At 44.0% G+C, this 17,020-nt stretch overlaps 1 protein-coding gene across 1 annotated transcript in view; it reads right to left on the bottom strand.

Moving 5' to 3' along the window:
• LOC114923350 (integrin alpha-D-like) overlaps positions 1-17,020 on the bottom strand; it is a gene marked incomplete at its 3' end in the record, with an annotated part of 88,392 nt that overhangs the window by 8,373 nt on the left and 62,999 nt on the right. Inside the window, 12 exon segments of the mRNA XM_029286189.1 lie at positions 1,772-1,882; positions 3,127-3,225; positions 3,737-3,825; positions 4,881-4,958; positions 5,852-5,957; positions 7,600-7,672; positions 8,087-8,170; positions 8,257-8,339; positions 9,393-9,505; positions 11,289-11,428; positions 12,050-12,123; positions 15,835-15,966. Coding sequence (XP_029142022.1) covers positions 1,772-1,882; positions 3,127-3,225; positions 3,737-3,825; positions 4,881-4,958; positions 5,852-5,957; positions 7,600-7,672; positions 8,087-8,170; positions 8,257-8,339; positions 9,393-9,505; positions 11,289-11,428; positions 12,050-12,123; positions 15,835-15,966 — 1,182 coding nt within the window.

Genomic DNA, 17,020 nt, shown 5'->3' on the forward strand with positions numbered 1-17,020 from the left:
TTAATTATTTTGGAAGTATATTTATGAGGATGATCCTTGCTGTTACCCCAAACTGCTTCCGGTTGGTGCTTGAGAAAGAGGTTGGGAAGTAGGGAGTGAAAGGAGGAAGGTGGAGTGGTTGAGAGTTTAGGGGGAGGAAGGTTTGGCAGGTGAAAGAGGGGGAAGCGGAGAGGGGGCAGCGGGGATCATACGTAAATTAAATTTTTTTTGGTGTACTGATGTTTTGTATTTATATCCATCAAATTCATGTTTATATTTTATTATATTTGAAAATAATAAAAAAATTAATAATAATAAAAAAAAAGAACTGAAAAGGCATTAGATTTGTAGTAATGTAAAATAGTAAGTTCTATGTGTTTTGGAGCTAAGAGGGGAGGGGTGTTATGTCCTGGGCTGTGATTGACACAGCAGGTGCAGGAAGCTGCAGAGAGACCCGGGCAGACCACGTGGCTGCCCGGGCCAGACAGGCTGTCTCCAGCCTATTGTGCATGCGCAAGGCAGGAAAGATATGTTGCATTGATTGGTTGATGCTACTCCCTGCAAGGGGGTATAAAAGAGATCCGCGCCATTTTATGTTGTTCTGTTGGAGATTAAATAAAGAAGCAACTGTTGTGACTCCTGCCTCGTCTCAATGCCTTACCAATGCACAGAACAGAACAAAATCTGTTGCATCTGTTTTATCCAACAGATTTCCTTGGTTCTGAAAAGTTCCAGGGCATACAATTTAAATGTGCTAATGCAGTGTTTTTCAACTTTGGGAATTTTAAGATGTGTGGGCTTCAACTCCCAGAATTCCCCAGCCAGCCACTGATCTAGCAGATCAGAGATAACTTAAGAATTAAAGCGCATAGGACAGATGAAGTTAATTTGGCTGGGGAATTCTGGGAGTTGAAGTCTATATATCTTAACTTTGCCAAGGTTGAGAAACACTCTGCTAATGTACATGACTGTACAGGTAGTCCTCAATTTACAACCATAATTGAGCCTGGGGGAAGTTGTGACAGTCGTAAAGCAAGTCACCATATGACTGGATCCAATATTACAACCTTTTTTGTGGTGGTGGTTAAGTGAACCCATTGTTCACTATGGGTTGGTTTTAAGCCCTCGTAAATTGTGGTCACATGACCACAGGGCCCGGCAAATGGCTGTAAATGTGGGCCAGTTGCTGAGCACCCAAAAAGCAGTCACATGATTGTGGAAGGGGTGACACCAGAACTTCAAAATTCAGGGCATAAGTAGCTTTTGGAGAGCCCGTTATATTTCAAACAGACACTAAGTGACAGGTCTTAAATACTTTATTGGTTCTTCCTGCCAGAGCCAGACCATATTCTGAGCTACAGGGGGCTGAGATTTTCTGATGTAGTATGTGGATTGCCAAAAAATATTTCAGGGGTTAACAATACTGTGGTAACTTACAATGTATGGGGAACACAGCCTATGTATATACTTTATTTCTATCTGAAGTTCCTGCTAAAAAAATAGTTGCCCTAATTTGCAATCAGATAGAGCAGGGATCTTCAAACTTGGCCCTTTTATGATTTGTGGACTTCAACTCCCAGAATTCTTCAGCCAGCCTGGCTGAGGAATTCTGGGAGTTGAAGTCCACAAGTCATAAAAGGGCCAAGTTTGAAGACCCCTGAGATAGAGGGACAGCCTCCACTGAAACAGATCTAGGTTCTGAGGTTGATTTAAAGGAGAGATGGGAATAAGGTCCCATAAGCCCAGATCCTAGCAAGACCCACATCAAACAGCCGAAACAACCAGCACAAACCTTATACAAGACAGCCACTATAATGGCTAAAAGCACAATGCCTCCAATGGTGCTGCCAATGATGATGGGGACAGGATTGAACGGCAAAATTAACTCAATTTTTATGGTGATCTGAAAAAGAAAAGCAATAGGAAACTGAAGTCTGTTCCTACAACTGGTTTCAATTCTAGGAATCCGTTTACCCAGAAGCCTGCTTGCTAGATTCAACTGCAAAACTGCCCAAAAGATAGCATAAGAGACTCGGAGAAATTAGCCTTTGCTGAACACTCATTTTGTTATTCCCCTTTGGCGTAAGCATCCTTACGCAATGTGCCAAAAAAAGGAGGAAGAACTGCAGGCAAAGGAATTGCTGGGTGCTCTCTGAACTTGGTTGTTTTCTTGTAGACATTTTATTACCCATCTAGGTAACATCATCAGTGCTAGAAGGGAATTGGATTCTTCTAGCAATGTTAATATTACCTAGTTCAGTAATGAAACATTCAAGAAGAAAACAGCCAAGGACTTCACAGTTCAAACCTGATCTACAAATATTCTCTTCTGTTGGTAGGCAAATAAAAGATATGAGGTAAGAAAATGAAAAATGGATGAATTGAGTTTGCACGATGCTATTCACCATTCATTCTCTCTCCAGGACAGAACTATCTCAACATACTTTTGTACCAGTCACTTGTGTTGCATTCAGTCCACCTTCATTCAGTTCCCACTCATTCTTGACTCTCTTTCTTCATTCTCCCAAGTTCAGCTTATTATTGCATTTCTCCTGACAAACCCAACGCTCACTTCCACATTACAAAGATGGCAGATGCATGTTTTTTACTAGCAGGCATTTCACTTCCTTTTGATAAAGATCCACTCATCACGACAGAGCAGATACGATGGTGGGAAGCCATATCCATTAGCTTCCCACCTGGTTCTTCCCCGTTGCTCTCCCTTCTCGTGCATTCCCTGTGTTTCAAGTCTATAAGAACAAATCCTTTCTGTGCATCTGATGTTTAGGAAAGGTTTTGCCCTAAGAAAGTTGGTTAGTCTTGAAGATGCTATCAGATTCCATGACTCATTTGCAGCATGTACTAACTAAGAGAGCTCTCCAAAGAACCTGAGGGCAGGGCAGAAGCAATGGGTGGAAGCTCATCAAAGAGAGATCCAATCTGGAAATACGGAGAAACTTCCTGACAGTAAGAATAATTAATCAATGGAACAGCTTGCTTCTTGGAGTGCACCATTGCTGGAGGTCTTCAAGAAAAGATTGGACAGTCCTCCCAGGTCTCTTCCATCCTTCTGATTCTATGACTCCTTCCTTGCATTTCCACTGCTCAACCATTAACTCTTTAGTCAACCAATGCTGGCTGAATTACCTGGCTGAAATGAAAACCCTCTTGTTCGTTCAGGAAAAATCTGGTCTCATCCACCCTCATGGACGCCTCGCTGCCAAAGTGGAATATTTCGGACTCCAGCTTTAGAAGTGATAAGCAAATGAAAGAGATCAATATAATTTGGTCAGTGAAAGATCAATGAAAGAGGTCAATATAATTTGGTCTTGGAGGTGAGACAGGGGCACTCCTGAGCATGTTTAGAGCGTCTGGCTTAGGTTTGGGCAATCTTTCCCTGGAAGCCTCCCCGCCCCTCCGTTATTTCCTAATAACCAATCTAATAACCAGGTTGGACTAGAAGACCTCCAAGGTCCCTTCCAGCCTATGATTTTATATTTTAAAATTTCTTTCTTCATTCCCTTTTGCTTAGCTCACCAATCAATTGACTAAAAAAGAGAGTTCATTTTTCTTATTTTCCACACGTGAATCTCAAATCAAACATCTAAGGCAGCTGTCATAAGTGTTTCCCTTATAGGAATCAAGAATGAATAGGAAATTCTTTACAATGCTTTCTTTGCCCAAGGTATTTAGTAGAAATATACCTTACAAACAGAACAATGTAATAGTCCTATTATCTGACAGAGGTACCACTTACTTTGAGAGATTTGTCTTCTCTGTAAAAATCTCCAGAAAAATTGAATCTGATCCATTCTCCCTTAGCAAGACTGTTGATAAAGCAGTAAACTTTGGGGCAAGCAACAGCCCCCTGAATTCGTATTGCAGGGTCCAATCTGGGTCAGTCACCGGACCAGAGGTTTAGTCTTCTGAGCTTTGAGACTTGTGATGGAGGCCTTCCTCAGGGAACTTCTATCAGAATGTGTGCTTTGCGCTATTCTACACGTAGTATTTATGTGGTGCCTGATGCTTTGGTTCCTAAGGACCTGATAAGCTGGTGGTAAATCAACACTCCTGTTGACTGATGAGGGACCCGTTTCCCAGGCTTCAATAATTTCCCTGGCTATTTTTGTCCCTGCTCAGCCAACAATCTTAATAGCTGTGAAATTGATTGTATGTCTTTGTTCATTGCATACACACAACCAGGCACCACATAAATACTATGCATAGAATAGCCCATAGCGCACATTCTGATGAGAGAGAAGTTCCCTGAGGATGGGCTCCAGCACGAGTCTGAACGCTTGGAAAATTGAACCTCTAGTTCTGGTGACTGACCCAGATTGCATCCTGAGACATTATCCTGGGACACGTATATATTCGCCTTCATTTGTGAGCATTGGTGTTGCTGCTTGCTGTCACCATCTCAGACAAAAATACCTCTCAGGTTCAGTTGAGGAATTTCTTCTCATAAAAAGGTATCAACCCAAAGGAAGGTGCAATCCTTGACTTACAACCATTCGTTTAGAAACCGTTCAAAGTTAATGCAGCACTGAAAAAGGTGACTTACAATGAGTCCTCCCACTTATGACAGTTGCAGCATGCCTACAGACATATGATCAAAATTTGGCTGCCTGGCAACCAACATATATTTATAATGGTTGAGACGTCCTGGGATCATTTGGTTGACATTTGCAACCTTACCAGCTGGCTTCCAACAAGCAAAGTCAATGAGGGAAGCCGGATTCACTTAAGAACTTCACAACTGCAGCAATTCACTTAACAACCATGGCAAAAAAGGTCGCAGAATTGGACCTGACTTGCTTAAAAAACCACCTTGTTTTGCCATGGAAATTCTGGTGCCAACTGTTGTCGTAAGTCAAGGACTACCTGTACCCAATTTTTACCTTGATGGGTTTTGTGACATTCTTCCTGTTGATTCCTGTTCTGAGCATAAACAACGGTGTGCAGGAGAAGTGATTTTTCTAGGGAAAAAAAGAAAAGTAATTTTGCACAAGTGGAACTTACAAGAAAATGTACCAAGTGATGCTATGAAAGAAACAGGAGTATCCCAAAACATTAATGTGAACAAGTTAATGGACATTTCAAGGTCAATCTTATCTGGAAAAACAATAAATAGCTCTATGATTAGCCCTTCTTTCTTGCATGCTGGGAAAAACGGGTTCAAAAGACAGACTCTGCCTTAATTGATTTAACTAATAAATGTGTGCTACAGTTTGTTATTTCCAAAAATGTATATATAAGCCCATTATCTTTTTGACAATAACCCTAACTTATGACATTCATCACAATTCTTTCTGGATACAGGTAGTCCTTACGACCATTGCAGCACCCCCACGGTCAAGTGATCAAAATTCAGACGATTGTCAACTGGCTCATATTTATGACGGTCGCAGTGTCCCAGGGTGATGTGATCAGGTTTTGTGACCTTCTGACAAGCAAAGTCAATGTGGGAGCCAGATTCACTTAACAACCCTGTTACTAACTTCCCCTATTGACTTTGCTTGTCAGAAGCCAGCTGGGAAGGTTGCAAATGGTGATCACGTGACCCAGGATGCTGCAAACACCCTAAGTAACTATCAATTGCCAAGGGGGGGGTGAATTTTAATCACCTGACTGTGAGGATGCTGCAATGCTGCAAGTGTGAGGACTGGTTGTAATTCACTTTTTTCAGGGCCATTGTAATTTTGAACGGTCACTAGCAGCCATTTGTTTAGTGACCATTCAAAATTCGAGGACTATCTGTACCCTTCCAATACTAAATCTTTCCTCCAGGTTTCTAGTCTTCCTCCTGACAAATATTATCCAGATGTTCTCTCTTGCAGGCCCTCTGATCAACCAGCAATCTTCTTCTTACCACATCGCTGTAGGATGGCGTTATATTCCAAAAGAACCTGTTTTGTCATCAAAGGCAGCTCAAAAGTCACATTGACTGCAATGGAGTTTGAGTCCAAATTCCTCACCTGCCAGAAGAAAAAAAGGGAAATTGAATAAATTGGGAAGACATGGAATCAGGTATGGAAGTAGATGTTGGCAGAATGAACATGTCAAGTGCTGGGACCAAACCATTTGCAACTGAAAATAGTAGAGTGAGCAGATTGCTCTGTTACTCCCGGTAGGTTTCAATACACTTGGGTGATCTCTTTATTTTTTTCCCCCCAGGTTTTTTTCAATCACCTTTTTTCCCACAGAGAGAAATTCTCTGTCTACCAAAAAAAATAGAGAGAGACTTCTCTCTCATAAAGACCCATAGAGAGACTGTTTACTGTAGGTATGTATGCAAAGAAAGATGGATAGCTGGAATGGTGGACAGGTTGAGTAAAGGAGTAAAGGCAGATTTATTTATGCCTTTGTTTAAACTTTATTTGTGAGTCACTCTAATCACATAATTCTGGGTGATGAACAATAAAGTAGAAACATGGTGGAAAATAAGATCACAAAACAATATAAAAATATGGAAATAGATTCAGGTAATACTCGAGTTATGACCATAATGGAAACTGCCTATAGATACTCCTCAACTTACAACAGTTCGTTTAGTGACCATTTGAAGTTACAACGACACTGAAAAAAGTGACTTATGACTATTTTTCACACTTACGACCGTTGTAGCATCCCCATGGTCAAGTGATTTAAATTTGGATGCTGGAAAATTGACTCACATTTATGACGGTTGTAATGTCCCTATGATCGCCTTTTGCAACCTTCTGACAAGCAAAGTCAATGGGGAAACCAGATTCACTTAACAACTGTGTTACTAATTTAACAACTGCAGTGATTCACTTAAGAACTGTGGCAAAAAAGTGGTAAAAATGGGGCAAAACTCTTGACAAATGTCTCACTTAACATGAATTTTGGGTTCAATTGTGGTCGTAAGTTGAGGACTTCCTGTATTATGATTGTAATTCATAATGGTTCATAAAAGAGGTCAGTCACATAATTTACCTGATTTTTCAACCTTTTTTTTTGCAGCAGTCATTAAGCAAACATAGTGGTTGTAAAATGAATGCCATGATAAAGGGATTGCTACAGTTGTTAAGCAAATCCATTGCTCGCTATGGCGCGGGTTTGCCAAAAACCAGAAAAAAATGCCAGGTTTTGGCAAAACCATTGTAAAATGTGGCCATGTCACCGCAGGACACAGCAAACCACCAGCTGTGTTGCTGAACACCTGAATGCAGCTGTGTTGCTGAACACCTGAATTGAGGTCACATGACCTGGGAGGTGGCTGACCATCAGAACTTCGGATCCAGATCTTAAGTTCTCCTTTTTTGGATCGGTCGTAACTTCAGTGGTCGCTAAACCAATTGTCATAAGTCAAGGACTACTTCGACCTATACAGATGGATGCCCACAATCAAATGGAGCTAAATGCACTAAAATAGGAAGTTTTAACACTCTTCTGGAATGTGAGGGCACTGCTTGTTTGAAGCCTATTCCATAATATGGAGCTACCACAAAGAAGGCCTCCTTTGTCATCCAAGTCCCTCAAACTTCATGAGCAGGTTGGACTTTCAGCTGGTCTGCTTAAGACCAGAGCAGATGGATGGAAAAGATATGGATTTAGTTAGTTATTAACCAACAGGAAAAAAACCAAGTCCATTACCTCATAGCTATGCGTAAGTATTTTCTTCCCTGGGTCCTCAGTAGAGAAGTTGAGATATGCAGTGGACTGAAGCCTAGAGGGGAAAGGAGAGGCCTTCATTTGGATCGTAAAAGGGGAAGTCCTACTTCTTCCTTCAACAACAGCCCTGTAAAGTAGGCTGAGCTGAGAGAGCATGACTGGGCCAAAGCCACACTAAGGTTGTCTATAATATGAAGTCCCTGCTGATAGCCCAGCACCACCCTGGTTCTTGAGCTGGGAAGGACAAACTAGGCCAGGAATTCTGGGAGTTGAAGTCCACGAGTCATAAAAGAGCCAAGGTTGCCTACCCCTGAACTAGGCGAAAGTCAACCAGGGAGCTTCTGTGGCTGAGAATGGGCTAGAATCCCAGTTTTCCAGCTCCTACTTCAACATTTTCACCACAAACGAAGATTATTCCTGGGAAATGGGCTCTCGGGGTAGGAAATCACAAAAAAGGGGACAGAATTACTCTTTCACTATGACGTTGACGGGATGCAAAACAGGTAGCCGGCCGGTAGCCTCATTGTTCTCTTGCATGTTGCTCTCATTCTGACTGGAAGAGACCAAAAAGGAGAAGGCAGTTAGGAAAAGCAATTCAGAAACTGCAGAGAGAGGCAGACAATCTGTGAGGTTCCTTACCTTTGTGCATGGATGGTGAAGTAAACAAATTTGTCAGGCCAGGTATCGCCTTTGGAGGAGCGGAAGGAAACCCGGAGGAAGGCCTTCAAGAGGGAACATCAGAGAGGACAGAGCCTATAAGAACGTCTCTTCCTGTTCAACCCCACGTTCTTTTGTCAGCCCTTACTTCAGCTAAAACAGCTTCCCCCCCCTAACTGCAGCACCTCCCAAATACAGGTAGTCCTCGACTTACGACCACAATTGAGCCCAAAATTTCTGTTGCTAAGTCAGACAGTTGTTAAGTGAGTTTTGCCCCCATTTTATTCTTGCCACAATTGTTAAGTAAATCACTGCAGTTGTTAAGTTAGTAATACAGGTGTTAAATGAATCTGGTTTTTCCGTTGACTTTGCTTTTCAGGTTACAAAAAGGGATCACAAGATCCCAGAACATTGCAACTGAGTCAGTTGCCAAGTATCTGAATTTTGATCATGTGACCATGGAGATACTGCAATGGTCATAGATGTAACAAATGGTCCTAATTCACTTTTTTCAGTGCCGTTGTAACTTCAAACAGTCACTAAATGGTTGTAACTCAAGGACTACCTGTATTTTGGGATGCCGGTTCCCATTGCCTCCAAAACCTCATCACCCTATATTGTTGGTGGGAACTCGAAGAGCCTAGCTTGCAGAAATGTTACGAATTTGCCTGTTTTGGTTATGGTGTTGATTCTGTTTCCACCAATCATTGGGAGAAACGAGGAATGGAACTTGCTTATTTATATATTTACTAAATTTATATTCCACTTTGGACAGTGAGATGGATGGCATACAAATTTAATAAATAAATGAAAATTGTAATTTGTGCCCTGTCTCTCAATCCCTTTTCTGCTTTTCTCCTGCTGGTTTTTAAGGTTGCATCAGATCCTGATTACATTTATAAATGTGCAGAGTAGAAAGGTTTTCTTTGAAAACAAGAGAATGCTGATTTCTCTTTCTTCTCTGTACAGTAATTATGCAGAACCAGGACACACAGCTAGCCTCGCTTACATTGGCATCCTGCACAGGAACATTTTATTTTTCACATTTTGCGTTCACCTACTTTTGTTCTCATGGCTGACCTTTGCTTCTGTGCTTGACTTCATTTCCCATTTCTTACCCGAGTGCCTCCCTTGAGAGCAGGCAGCCTGAAACGGCAGGAGCTATGGCGTACGGTGTCATTTCCTTGGGATCTGTGCATCCGACAAGCCAGGAACAGGGGCCAATTCGATTTGAAGCAGAGAGAGATTTAAAAAAAAAAAATCAGATCATGCCCAGAGAATATAAAGGAAAGTGATATGCAAGAACCAGGCTAGCTGTCTTTTGCAAGCCTGCCCAGGCATCCAGAATTTCAGTAGATGCTTAGTCTCAAGTATACCTTTGTCAAAGTACATTTAATGGGAATGCAAGCAAAGGCCTTCTTCGGGAATAGTTCCAAGCTATGGAACTAAAACATATAAGAAACAGTTGCTGGAATTGGGTATGTCTAGTCTAATGAAGAGAAGGACTAGGGGTGTCATGATAGCAGTGTTCCAATATCTCAGGGGCTGCCACAAAGAAGAGGGGGTCAACCCTTTCTCCAAAGCACCTCAAGGCAGGACAAGAAGCCATGGAGGGAAACTAATCAAGGAGAGAAGCAACCTAGAACTGAGGAGAAATTTCCTGACAGTGAAAGCAACTTGAAGTTGTGGGTGCTCCACACTGGTGGTTTTTAAAAAGAGATTGGACAACCATTTGTCTGAAATGGTATATGGTTTCCTGCTTGAGTAGGGGGTTGGACTAGAACAGGGGTAGTGGGCCGTGGCCTACTGGCCACCGGGCCATGGGACAGGCTGGCCAGTGCACGTACGTGTGCACGCGCACACACACACTCATGCTAGTGCTGCAACCGTGGGGCATGAAAACGGGCCACTGCCACACCTTGAGGCATGAAAACAGATCACCACCGTGCTTTGGGGCGCAAAAATGGGACGCCACCATGCCTCAGGGCATAAAAACGGGATGCCACTGCACTGCGGGGCATGAAAACGGGACACCGCTGCGCCACGGGATGCAAAAACCAACTACCGTTGTGCCTTGGCCCATGAAAACAGGATGCCGTCACGCCGTGGGGTGCAAAAACGGGACGCTGCTGCACTGTGGGGCGCCAAAACAGGTGCCACCGTGCTGTGGGGGTGGAAACAGGGCATTGCGCTGCACAAGAATGGGGCAGGGCTAGTATCAGGCGGGCGCTAGCCCCGCCCTGTTTGCATCACGGCCCCGTGCACACGGGCACACACGCATGCGTTTAAAATGCTTCGCCCAGCCTTTCCCTCCGGGTTTGCCAACCGAGAAAGATTGATGACCTCTGGACTAGAAGACCTCCAAGTCCCTTCCAATTCTGTTATTCTGTTAACTCTCATTAGATCCAGCTAATCCAATCCCTGTTATTTGTTATTTGTTTTTCCCGATAATTAAGGGGAAATTAATATATAGCTGCATAGATTGGTTGCTTAGACTTCTATTAGCTTCAGATTGCTTTGCAAGGGAGTGGCAATAGACTGCTATGTGGGGAGCTTGCCATTGTCATCTTCGGAGGGGAATTTTTCTAGATTTCTGTCTGAATCAGATCCCTGGGGTTTCCTAATATTCTCCCATCTATGTACGTTTTAAGCTGGTTTGAGGCTGCTTGGCTTTTTCTAGATCATGGAGTCCTTGGTGCTCTCTGAGCTTGGTTGTTTGGTGGCAGACATTTCATTACCCAGCTAGGTAATGTCATCAGCACTGGCAAGTGTGGGGTTTTCTCCCTGTTTATATACAGCAGCTGTATATTTTCTCCTGCTAGCTGATCTTCTATGCTGACTGTACAGTGGCTGATCTTTTTCTAGATCAACCAACTCTGCAAGATCATAGCTGCCAGGTGACCCTACTGGTGACACCTGAATTCTGATCTACAAATGTCCAGCATTGCCACCTTAATCCCCCCATTCTTTTCCTCCCCACTATACCCCCCCCCCCAAATTCATCAAACTCACTTGAAGAACTGAAGCTCCCTGGAAGGACAAAACAGAAGATTAGTAAAAGGAAATAGCCAGCTCATATGCCAATTCTCCCAGATTTTCTAGTTTCAGTGTTAGGTTCAGTATGAAATTTGGGCTCAGCTTCAGTCCTTTAGATCTGAAATACAACAATGGAAAATATTTCCTCAGTGCCAAGGACCACTGGTGACTTTCTCCACTTCCCAACATCCATAATATAGAAACTGTCACTAAATCCACTACATGAATTACAAGGAAATGAATGTAACCCCTTCTATCCAATGGCCAATGTTAGCAGAGCACAAAAGCAATTAAAATGGGCATTTGATGGGCTGACCTTTATTGCAAACCACTAAACTGCCCGTCTCCAGCACAAGAGAACTGATAGAAACAGATACAGGACACAATCCAAACGATGCATCTCAGACCCATTATATAAAGGGGATTGTGGAAGAAACAACATTCACAGGCTCTGGTATTTTATGTATGATTTCACAATAATCTTGGGTCTGTCTCTCAGCTTGTGCACAGCTTCCTACCAATCAGAGGTAGCACTTCCAAGTGGATGGCTGAGGTGTATAAGGTATAGGGTCTCCTGCTTGAGCAGGGGGTTGGACTAGAAGATCTCCAAGATCCCTTCCAGTTCTATTCTGATTGTGTATCTCTTGGCTCTTGCACCACATAATGTCTTTCCATGGGATCCAAGTTTGCACCAGCGAAGGACAGAATTAAAAAACCATGGACACCACACATTATTCACCCTGAGAAGTTAAAAGATACGGAAAGATCAGGAACACAAATTCCATCCTCACCACAGTCTTTCTGGAAGGGAACCTGATAGAATAAGAGAAACAGCAATGAGGTGAGCAACATGGGCTAATTGATAGAGTGAGCTTTCTTAAGGAGGGCCCATATAGAAGGAGACAAAGGCATAAATTGATGTACAGATGGGTAGAATCATATATCTAACACAGGATAACATGTATTATGAGTTCCTCAAGCATCTATATACTAAAGCTTTCATTATGTTTGTCTGCTTGTACCCTCCAGTTAACCCAAATGAGACATTATACTGCCACAATTTTTGAACTGAGTACCTAAAACTTGCTAACTTAAAGAATGCACAAAAATCCAGGACACGTTACTTCTGCAGAACTGCAATTTCCACAATGTTCAAACCAGTTTGAATTGCATACTTGTGGCTGTTGCAGCGTCCCTGTGGTCTCCCAATTGTGATTCCTGACTCTCTCTACCACTCCCCAAGCAAAGTAAATGGGGAAGCTGGCAGGAGTCAGAGGTTGCTCCTGCTCCCACTGCTTTTTTGCCCAACTGTGGTCTTCCTGTTTATTTTAAGTAAGTTAATATTAGTTAACTTATTATGAAGTTTGTTTCCTCCTACAAATATTTTTCTATTTATGATGTTTACTCTTTTTAATTGATCCCTCCACCATGGGGGTAAAAACATATGGTCAGCTTATAATTTAATGTTCGTTCTGGGCACATCACCTTTCTCTCAAAGGATGACCCAATGGGTCGCAGGGTTGTTTAGTTTTATTTCTTTAGGAGGATAGCATTTTCCTGTCTTCTCATTATGAAATCTGAATGATAGTTATCCTCTATGTCAGTGTCTCTCAAACGTGGCAACTTTAAGATGGGTGAACTTCAACTGACTGGGGAACTCTGGAGTTGAAGTCCATCCATCTTAAAAGTTGTCAAGATTGAGACACACTGCTTTTATGGACACAAGAAGAATCCATTTGATCACACAGTCAAAGCCAGTGACCTGTTTCAATTTAGCCAGGTTACAACATTCCAGAACCTTTCACACTTGTGAAATCCCTTCATAACTAACATGCAAGCCTGTGAGAGTTTGGGGATAAAGCAAGCAGTAAGTCAGCTGACAGATTATTTTATAGTTGATAACTCAGCTCAGGTGGAGGGAGATTTAATCGAAAGCATTTTAGAGATTCCACATTAGTGAACTTAATAAATGAGGCTGGGGACATCCTACGGCACTTTCCAAGATTCCGTATTTATCCGAGACCCCATTCAAAATTGCTTGCTGATATCTGTAGTTCTTGCTTCCTCAGTTTTGCCATCTGTGTGGGGCTTGGCAACACAAGTGGTCCTCGACTTACAACTATTCATTTAATGACCATTCAAAGTTACAATGGCACTGAAAAAAGTGTGTTACGACTGTTTTTCACACTTATGATATTGCAGCATCCTCATGCTCACATAATCAAAATTTGGATGCTTCGCAACTGGATCAAAGTTATGACGGTTGCAGTGTCCCAGGGTCACGTGATCACCTTTTGTGACCTTCTGACAAGCAAAGTGAATGGGGAAGTCAGATTAACTTAACAACCGTGATACCAATTTAACAATTGCAGTGATTCATTTAACAACTGTGGCAAGAAACTGGGGCGAAACTCACTTAACAACTGTCTTGCTTAGCAACAGAAATTTTGGGCTCAATTGTGGTCGTAAGTCAAGGACTATCTGTACCCAAGCCTTGTGTTTATAAGAAACCTAGCTTTTGTGGGTGATGGAAAGAACCCTCTTTTGAACAGATTTGCTTATAAACATGCCTTCAAATTTGCTTCAGGAACTGAAAATGGCATGAAATAAGAATAGTGGGTAAGACAATGAGTGGACCCTTGCATTGAGATGTCGGGCAGCCATTTTCTCCCCTCCAGGCTACCATCTCAATGCAGCTCCTGAGAGGAAAGGTGGATTCAAATGAGACGTAGTGGACTGGCACAAAGTCGGAAATGCTCAGGACTGGCTCATGACAGAGGAGATGTTAGTTCCAGATAAAGAACTAAAATGGGAGGACATACACTAGATCTAATTTTTGTCTCTGGCCAGTGGCAGAATGATCTGGAAATGGGGGAGGTGGTTATAGAGCCCCTGTCATGGTCAGATCATTCACTCCTTAGGATGGACTTCCGGACCGCTCCCCCCCGCCGCAGGGAGACGGAACCGCATAGATGGTTCCGTCCCAGGCGCCTGATGGACCCGGAGANTGGGGTCGCCAGCCGGCACTGTCTGGCCGACGGCACCCTGAGGAGACCCACTCTGTGGGAGCGTACAGGTCGATGGGAGGTAATCTGCGGCAGGAGGCGGTCTCGAAGGTATCCGGGTCCGATGCCATGGAGCGCTTTAAAGATGATAATCAACACCTTGAAGCGCACCCGGAAGGCCACAGGCAGCCAATGCAGCTCGTGCAGCAGCGGTGTCACGTGGGAGCGTCGAGTCCCCTCCAACACCGCCCGCGCGGCCGCATTTTGGACCAGCTGGAGCCTCTGGGTGTTCCTCAAGGGGAGCCCCATGTAGAGAGCATTACAGTAGTCCAGGCGGGAGGTGACAAGGGCGTGAGTGACCGTGCGTAGGGCGTCCCGGTCCAGAAAAGGTCGCAACTGGTGAATCAGGCGAACCTGATAAAACGCCCCCCTGGTCACGGCCACCAACTGATCATCCAGTGTCAGCCGTGAATCCAGGAGGACACCCAAGTTGCGTACCCGATCTGAGGGAGCCAATGTTTCGCCCCCTATAGTCAGCGATGGAATCAGCTGACTATGCCCTTGACGTGATGGCCCGGTGCCTGGAGGCCGTAAGGGTCTGGATGGGGAGAAACAGACTCAGGCTCAACCCTTCCAAGACCGAGTGGCTGTGGCTGCCGGCGCCTCGGCATAGTCAGTTGACTCCGTCGCTGACTATAGGGGGCGAAACTTTGGCTCCCTCGGAGAGGGTGTGCAATTTGGGTGTCCTCCTGGATCCACGGCTGACACTGGAAGACCAGTTGACGGCAGTGGCCAGGGGGGCGTTTTACCAGGTACGCCTGATTTACCAGTTGCGGCCTTTTCTGGACCGGGACGCCTTGCGCACAGTCACCCATGCTCTTGTCACCTCCCGCCTGGACTACTGCAATGCTCTCTACATGGGGCTCCCTTTGAGGAGCACTCGGAGGCTCCAGTTAGTCCAAAATGCAGCCGTGCGGGCGGTGTTGGGAGGGACTCGTCGCTCCCATGTAACGCCGTTGCTGCGCGAGCTGCACTGGCTGCCGGTGGCTTTCCGGGTGTGCTTCAAGGTGTTGATTATCATCTTCAAAGCGCTCCATGGCACCGGACCTGGCTATCTCCGAGACCGCCTTCTGCCTCAGATTACCTCTCATCGGCCGATACGCTCCCACAGAGTGGGTCTCCTCAGGGTGCCGTCAGCCAGACAGTGCCGGCTGGCGACCCCCAGGGGGAGGGCCTTCTCGGTTGGAGCTCCCACCCTATGGNGTTATTTAAGTTGGCAGGACTGGCCTAAGGGTTATTTTTTAGCTGGGTTTTTATAATAATTTTTAAAATAACAAAGGCCTAATAATATTTCATCTTAATTAACATTTTAACTTTAGTATTTTTTGTATTTATGTATTTGTTTTTAAAAGGCTGTAAGCCGCCCTGAGTCCGCAGGGAGAAGGGCGGGGTAAAAATATAATTAATAAATAAATAAATAATAAATAAATAAATAAAAGACAGAGTACAAAAAAAATACCTCAATGTCCATGGAGGTTTTTGCCTCAGGATGAAGGACAGGTCGCAGATTCCTGTCAGAGACATCTGGTTGTTCCCGAACTGAGAGGTTTGTCTGCAGCACAACTGGAGAGAAGGAGTCATCCAGGCAGACCTGGGCCCAATTAAAAAAGAGATTCTGGAGATCAGACATTTCCACCCAGATCAGTGCATTTCTCCATTCAGTGTTATAATAATTCTTACACCTACACTCCTCACTGTAGGAGTTCCAAAGGCATCCATTCTCCATTTTGTCACCAAACCATTTGAAGCAACCTACCTTGACTTCTAATCACTTTGAAATGCTGAAAACATGCACAGAACACCACAAACAAATTCATGTTCTCTCCAGATAATCAGTTAGAAAGTGCCAAGAAATCTCATTTAATCATGTGATCATCTGATCCTAAGTGACTTCAGTCCCGGAGCAACAAAATCCCCTTCATTCCCATTAGATCCAAAATGGAAATCAAATTAGACCCCAAATGGAAATCAGATACATTTCTAGCATTCCCTACCTACCTACAGGTTTAGTACGTGATATATTCATTTCTGTGAAAACATCTGAGTTCTTGCTAGGAGGGGGAGTTTCCTGGCTGTAACACTACCATTCCTCTACTGCATTTAAAAGTCCCTTCAAACTATAGCAATATTTATTTATTTATTTATTTATTCAATTTTTATCCCGCCCTTCTCCTTACGGACTCAGGGCGGCTGACAGCCTTATAAAACAGATACAACAATAAATACCCAATTTAAAACCTAATTAAAAAGAAATATTTACTATGGCCTATATAATTAAAATTTCTCTTAAAACCTCACTAAAAATTCCCCTAGGCCAATCCCGCTTGTTGGAAGAGCCATGTCTTCAGGGCGCGGCGGAAGGAGGGGAGATCCGGGATCACCCGGATCTCTGGGGGTAGTTCGTTCCAGAGGGTGGGAGCTCCCACCGAGAAGGCCCTCCCCCTGCAGGTCGCCAGCCGGCACTGTCTAGCTGACGGCACCCTGAGGAGACCCACTCTGTGGGAGCGTACCGGCCGATGGGAGGTAATCTGCGGCAGAAGGCGGTCTCGGAGATATCCAGGTCCGATGCCATGGAGCGCTTTGAAGATGATGACCAACACCTTGAAGCGCACCCGGAAGGCTACCGGCAACCAGTGCAGCTCGCG

This window comes from Protobothrops mucrosquamatus, unplaced genomic scaffold (assembly GCF_001527695.2).
Source record: "Protobothrops mucrosquamatus isolate PMUCROS unplaced genomic scaffold, P.Mucros_1.0 scaffold3063, whole genome shotgun sequence".
Lineage (NCBI taxonomy): Eukaryota > Metazoa > Chordata > Lepidosauria > Squamata > Viperidae > Protobothrops > Protobothrops mucrosquamatus.